Source organism: Notothenia coriiceps, unplaced genomic scaffold (genome assembly GCF_000735185.1).
Source record: "Notothenia coriiceps isolate Sejong01 unplaced genomic scaffold, NC01 NC01_scaffold00001099, whole genome shotgun sequence".
Classification (NCBI taxonomy): domain Eukaryota; kingdom Metazoa; phylum Chordata; class Actinopteri; order Perciformes; family Nototheniidae; genus Notothenia; species Notothenia coriiceps.
In genome coordinates this window covers 1-7,582 of record NW_011333800.1, presented here as the reverse complement: position 1 = coordinate 7,582, position 7,582 = coordinate 1, and the positions used below count along the sequence as shown (strand labels likewise).

Below are 7,582 nucleotides of genomic sequence, written 5' to 3'. Positions count from 1 at the left end.
CATTGAGCAAACGTCGTGGCTTTGTTGGTCGTACATGGCTGGCACTTTTTGTCTCTGTATTTCTATCGTGTGGTTTCCGTCATTGCCTCTATGTATCGGTCGATGCTCATGTGGCCCTTGATGTTGTTTCTCTGGTTGGACAGCATGACATCTCACCTGTCTCTTTATCCACAGCTGATTTCTGTGATCCTGACACTCACCCTGCCTCTCCTCTCTCCCTATAGGCTAGCCACACTGGTATGCGCTCGTACATTTACATGCAGAGCTCTGTGATTGGCTCGCAGGCGGAGCACACGGGGATGCGGACGTATTACTTCAGCGCTGACACCCAGGAGGACTTGAACACCTGGCTGAGGGCCATGAACCAGGCCACGCTGATGCAGAAGAGCAGCAACACACTCATCAGGTACACACACACACACACACACACACACACACACACACACACACACACACACACACACACTGTGCACCTCTCACACACATCCTACGCTTTACCAGTCGGTAAATTCAGGCTCTAAGAGTACATTCAGCCCCTTGACACTTAACTCTTCAATAATAACAACTGTTTTCCAGCTCTAGATATTTGTGTGTGTTCCTCCTCTCCAAACATGGGTTCCTCCACCTTGCACCATGAGCGCCCCCTTGTGTTTGTTGCCAGTGTTTGTATTCCTTTAGGTTACTTAAAATATAAATATAAATGGTTGTTTATTGAGATATAAAATGTATTTATGCCCTATCCCTAATTGGGATAATAGTTAAAATAACTACTCAACAGGCCTACCTGAAACAAATGGATACACAAAATAATAAAAACAATTACAAATCACACACATACTTTGTATCTTAAAGGGGCCCTAATTAGTTTTTTGGGGTGTTCCCTTTCCTGTAGTGTGTTATATAAGTTTTTGTGCATGTAAATGGTTTGCAAAGGCTAAAATCAGAATGTTCCCCCCAGAGCGAGTCTCCCATTTTGAACATTAAAGACATGGAAACATGTCACAGTAGACTAGAGGCACAACATACTAATATGAACCTGAACATGTGCATAATAGGTCCCCTTTAATATACTTTATCCAATAGCTACAGTATATCCTATAAATGCATACTTCAAAGAGAGACTTGCTATTTTTTTATTTGTACATGTCAATCAATCAATCAATCAATCAATCAATCATTTATATAGCCCAATATCACAAATGTTAAATTTATATAGCCCAATATCACAAATGTTAAATTTGTCTCAGTGGACTTCACAGTTTGTACAGAATATCAGTATGACAATACGACACCCTCTGTCCTTAGACCCTCACATCGTACAAGGAAACACTTCCAGAGAAATCCCACAGTTTAAAGGGGAACATGGGAGAAACCTCAGGGAGAGCAACAGAGGAGGGATCCCTCTCCCAGGACGGACAGACGTGCAATAGATGCCGTGTGCAAATTGAAGAGATAATACATTTACAGCGTAGGTAGACCAAATGTTAGGAAATGCATGTGTCTATAATAAGAAGATGAATCCACAAGGATGTCAACAATCCTGTGGGAGCCATCAGGGAAGTAGTATGATGAGAGTCAGGCAGGACCGCAGAGACTGGTTCAGCCACGACTCGAAGACCAGGACTCAGGACTCAGGACTCAGGATCCAGGACTCAGGATCCAGGACACAGGATCCAGGACTCAGGATCCAGGACTCAGGATCCAGGACTCAGGATCCAGGACACAGGACCGCAGCAACAGGTTCAGCCTCGACTCAGGAACCCGGTGTAGATAGACACGAAAAAGACATTTGGGGGAAGCTGGGTTATTCGGAAACATGAGAGTACACAGGTACAGACAGACAGAAGGAAGAAGCAAGGTGTCCCCGACAGTCTAAGCCTATAGCAGCTAAACTAACGTACATGGACTCCCTTAGGATAGCTTGAGGGAAAGGGGTAGCAAGTAAGCAAACATGTTTGCTCACTTTCAAAGAGTATCTTCTGATGTTGTGAAATGCTGTTTTTTGAGCAGGCAGCCGCTCTCTCTATGTATTATTTATGTGTTTATGGGGCAGGCTGCTCAGTTCAAATACGTCCCATCATTCTCTGGCAGCCTCGTCTCGTACCGCTCAGTTTTTGTTTTTTTAGGAGGGGAAATCCCACAAGACTACAGTCGTTGTGAATCAATGACAGAAAGGAAAACCTAACTAGAGACCGTTTCACTTTGGGAGTTTTTAAACCACTTTTTCACCCCATGTTTTCCTATTGAACAAAGTATAACAGTATGATTACTATTGACTGGGATTTCACACTTGTTTTTCAAGAGTTTGGCAACTTTTTACAATGTGCAAATACATTTTTAATCAATGATTCATACACTGCAAGCAACACGCTATTTTTCAACTGAAGGACAGGGCCTAGGATGGCTGATTTAACACAATCGAATAGAACAAATGAGTCATTATAGGGCTCTTTTATACTAAATACCTTCACTTTTCTGACAAGGGAGCAAGCCAGCCGCTGTTGAATTAATTTTCTAAAATACTGTGTAGGTCATTGAATTTGAGAGACCTGGCTGTTTCTCTAGCTTTCCGTCACAGGGGGTTTAATTATTTATTTTAAACTTTAGCTGTGGTTCCAAGGCTTCACTTGTCAAATGCCCTGCTTTAAAGTGATCTGTCTGGTGAATTAAACCCTGTCCTTAAAGTTTCCCTTTTATGTGACAGTCATTGAGTTCAGCACAGGAGATAAAAGACTCAAACTCTGAAACGGTGGAACAAGACGTCCATAGAGTATCAGGGAAGGGATCCAACAAAACAGAATTGGTTCTTATCCAGTGAAAGAACACTTTGACAGGTTTGAGGTTTAGTTATGTATGGAGCAAATTACCTTCCAAAACTTAACAAACAACACAACTTTTTTTAATGCACTACGATTCACTAACACTGTTTGGTTAATGTGCAAATACAAAACACCATTAACAAACAAATGTGTTTGGTTTTCCAATAAAAAAGAAAAATTCACAACATATTTCTGAGACATTGTGTTAGAGAAACGTCTTACACGTACAAAACACATAGATAGACTTTATTTATCCCAAGTTGGGAAATTGTGTTGTCACAGCAACATCATATATAATTATACAAATAGAAGAAAATAAACATATAGCAAATATATGTATTTTCCCATTAGAAAATACATATATTCAGACGAGTATCTGAGAATACGCACTTTAAGATATACAGAATAAAATAGAATTCTCTCTAGAGACAGCTTCATTTTTAAACCACTTGTTCACCCCATGTTTTCAAACAAAGTATAACAGTATGATTACTATTGACTGGAATGTGGAACTTTTTACAATGTGCAAATAATCATTAATAAATGATCTATCTACTAAAGGTACAGAAACATATACAATATCTATATCTATCACATATCCTACAAAGACAAAACAACGATCACATGACGTTTTAGAGTATCTGAGAATACGCGTTATAAAATATAAATTATAAAGTAGAATGCTTTAGACCTACTAAAGGGACAGAAACATATAATATATCTATAACATATCCTATAAAGACAAAACAAAGTATCACACGTCCTGTTATGGGCTAACATTCACCCAGGCCTTTATATCCCCACTTCTCTCCACAGAACGTCTGATAAGCTGGAGACGTTTGACATGTTGCAGCAGCAGGCCGTCCCGCAGACGAACCACTTGACCCTCCATCAGCACCCTGACAGACCCGTGGTCCACGAGGTTCTGCTGGAGCCCATCCACCGGGCCTCAGAGGAGCGCTGCAGCCTCCACAAGTACTCTCCTGCCTCCACCACGCTGGAGCACCCCATAGGAAGCACCGCCATGGAGATGGACACGCACACCTCCCTCCCCTCCAACCCCGCGCCCTCCGCCCTCCCACAGCTGGACCACGTCTCGGCCTCAGCGCCTGTCTCCAGGGTGCCGTCCCGGGCCCCGTCTCGAGCCGCCTCCACCCTGCCCTCCAGCGTTTGCAACAGGAACGGCCTGGTGTCCACGCCCAGCCCCATCCTGGAGCCCAATGGGATCGCAGCGGGGACGTACCAGCGGGCGCCGGCTGACTCTCACAGGCTGCTGCACAGGAGGAGCACTCTGGAGCAGGTGGAGCAGTGGGTCAAAGTGCAGAAGGCTGATCACAAAGGGTGGGGCACCGCCTTATGTCTTGAAAATTCAACGTATCATTTAATGTTTGTGCAACACAATAAAACACATAATAGTGGAAGTAAATAAAATAAAATAGAATATAATAGAAATAGTGCAGAATAGCCTACAGTATATACAAGTAATTGGAATATTGATATATGTAAGTTGCAAACAGATGTATGTTATGGATTGTAACAACCGGGGTTTTATGTGTGTCACTCACGGTAACGCCCACCCAGCCAGGGATTCGCTGTTGGTTGGCGCCTCCATTTCCTTTTTCCCCTATTTAGTTAGACGGAAGTTCAGGTGTTTAACTTTCTTATGGCCTGTGGGATGAAACTGACCCTGAGTCAGGTGGTTTTAGTCCGGATGGTTAATTTGGTACATAAAAATAACCTCTGGTGTTTGCTTCTCCTCTCCTCAGCCCCCCCTCCAGAGAGAACACCCTCCCTCGTCGCACACCACCGACCCAGCACAAGTTCACCACCCCAGACACGTACCAGACGCTGCCAAAGACCCCCCGCCAGAGCCCCACGCCCGCCCGGCTCGGAGAGTACAAGTACGCCCAGGACCGCCTCAGCCACTTCCGCCTGGCCCCCGACCCGGGACCCAACATGGGGTCCAACCCGGGGCCCGGTACCGTGTGGCAGCTGTACGAGTGGCAGCAGCGGCACCAGTACCGGCACGGCAGCCCCACGGCACCGCTCTACACCCCGGCCCCCGACTACCCATTCGGCCCCCGACCTCCATCCACCGTGCCTCAAGCACCCAGGTCTGAAGGGCCCCCCCGCTGTGTGTCGGTACCACCCACAGCTGAAGATATCCCTCCACCCGGACCTCCGCCTGGCTCCAGCAGAACCCTGTCGCCCACACGCAGACCACACACTCCGGCTGGGCGCGTGACGGTCAGACCGGTGGGGGAACGGTCGGTGCTGGACGGCCCCTTCGCTGTGTCCCCCCGCAGGAGCAAGTCTCAGATGCTCAAGGTAAAATAATGTTGAAGCAAACAACATAGAAAAATATCACTTGTCACCGGCTTGAGCTTCAATAATCAGGATACATGTATTTATTAATCCTTGCAAGAATGGAAGTAGTCATCACATACAGATAAAATATAAAATAATGTTGAAGCAAACGACATCAAAGTCAAAGTCAATTTTATTGTCAATCTTTCAGTTTGTGTGTACAGACAAATATATATAAAAATATGTATTAAAATATGTACACATTAAGACATAAATAAAAGCACACCAATCAATATATACAAAATAACAGTCACTTCAATATCTTGTGTAGATAACTGTAAACCTCTCAGTAAACATCACAGAGGTTCAGTTTTACTTTCCACTCATGATGTTTGATGCTTCATACCAAAGGGACAAGAAAGGAAAAAAAACAAATAAATCAACAAAAGAGGCAAGCTTTCTCTGAATGCAATACATTTCATTTTTTGTTTTACTAAATGTCCATAGTGAAGTGTAGGAATACAGAGTTAAGACTTGATAGGAACAATTTGACAGTTCTAATTCTAGGGAATAAACCAACGTTCATGCAGGCAGCAAAGCTAGCGTCACACTCGTATTCACGGCAACTTAATATTCAATCAACCCAAATTTCTTTCTCCACAGCGATCAATCAAACTGATAATTGTTCAAGTGTCCCCGGAGTATTTAAGCAAGTAATTATACAAGAACTGCTGTGTTGAATAAAGGATTGGTTCTTTAATCGCAGCATGTGTAGATAATGTTGATTAGACATATTAGATAATGGCGTATGGGTGACAGCAGCTTATTTTCACTGCATTGCAGCAGGCATGGTTTGAAAGAAATCGATCCTGCCTGTTTGTGCTCCTCCAGAGAATGAACCATTAATGTTTATTTCATTCCCCCACTTGTCAAGAGCACAATGTCAAATGAAATAGTTTCCCATCCAGAACAGTGTCAGTCATCGTGACAGTGTGGGGAGGATGTTGGAAGTTTGCTCCACTGAACATTATAATTGTTTCAGTGCCTCTGGGCACAATGGCAGACGTGCCCTTAAGGCTCTCAGTCTGTTAAACTACCTCAACTGTATCAGCACTCAGTCAAAAAGTCAGTAAGCTATATGAAAGAGACCGTATTATCTACTTTGGGGTTTTCCCTTTCCTGTAGTGTGCCTGAAACGCCTCCATTGGACTCTTTTGTTTACTTCCATAACATTGTGACCTCTCTTTGTAACACTTGTGCTTCTATTGGCTAGCGCTCAAACACAGTGCTCATGATAGGCTAAGGGGCGGGATTTCTGTAAATGGTTGACCAATCACAACAGAGCCGGCTAGCTAACCAATCAGAGCAGACTGGGCTCTGGTTTCAGACAGAGGGTTAAAAGAGGTGCTGCAGCACAGACAGTATGAGAACAATAAAGAGCTTGTTGAACATTAGAGCATGGAGACATGTCCACACTACATACTGATATACACCTGAACATCAGCAGGAGAGGACTCTTTAAAGTAGAGACACTACTTACTGATATACACCTGAACATCAGCAGGAGAGGACTCTTTAAAGTAGAGACACTACATACTGATATACACCTGAACATCAGCAGGAGAGGACTCTTTAAAGTAGAGACACTAGATACTGATATACACCTGAACATCAGCAGGAGAGGACTCTTTAAAGTAGAGAAATTACATAATGATATACACCTGAACATCAGCAGGAGAGGACTCTTTAAAGTAGAGACACTACATACTGATATACACCTGAACATCAGCAGGAGAGGACTCTTTAAAGTAGAGACTGAGACTGATAATACACCTGAACATCAGCAGGAGAGGACTCTTTAAAGTAGAGACACTACATACTGATATACACCTGAACATCAGCAGGAGAGGACTCTTTAAAGTAGACACACTACATACAATATGAACCTGAAAATTAGCCTTTTTAAACAATTATACATATATTTAATATACTTCATACTGTATTGAATATATATATACTGTGTAACACATTTGTCTCATTTATGCAAACTGAGAAAATTGGCAACTCGGTTGTGAAAAAACACACAAATATGCAAATGTGCGCCCACTCTCTCACAACCCCAATGCTGCCCAGAGATAAAACAGTGTGTTGTTATCAAGGCCATGTGAGATATTGCATCCTCTAAAAGAGTCATTCCAGCCTTGGGCGATGTGAACTGTAATATCGTGTGATAACAGATTCTATATGTTGTTGTATGTCTTTAAAGTGTCATTTCTATAGCACACATTGTCCGTTATGTAATTATTTTCCTATGTGTGTATTGTGTAAACTCTGTTGTCTGTGTGTCGTCAGGCTTCTACTATTGAGAGACGGTCAATGCCTCCATCCGGCTACATCACACACACCGTCAGCGCTCCCAGCCTTCATGGCAAAACGGTACGTCTTACCATTAGAAA

General features: G+C 43.2%; 1 protein-coding gene across 1 annotated transcript; it reads left to right on the top strand.

Annotated features, from left to right (window-relative positions):
• Window positions 1–203: 203 nt before the first annotated feature.
• LOC104959110 (pleckstrin homology domain-containing family A member 7-like) lies at window positions 204–7,562 on the top strand (the record flags this gene model as incomplete). The annotated part of the gene is made up of 4 exons (XM_010786965.1): window positions 204–406; window positions 3,636–4,160; window positions 4,586–5,147; window positions 7,479–7,562. Coding segments are annotated over exons 1-4 (1,338 nt in total), but the record flags the coding sequence as incomplete, so codon positions are not given.
• Between the last annotated feature and the right edge of the window lie 20 nt (window positions 7,563–7,582).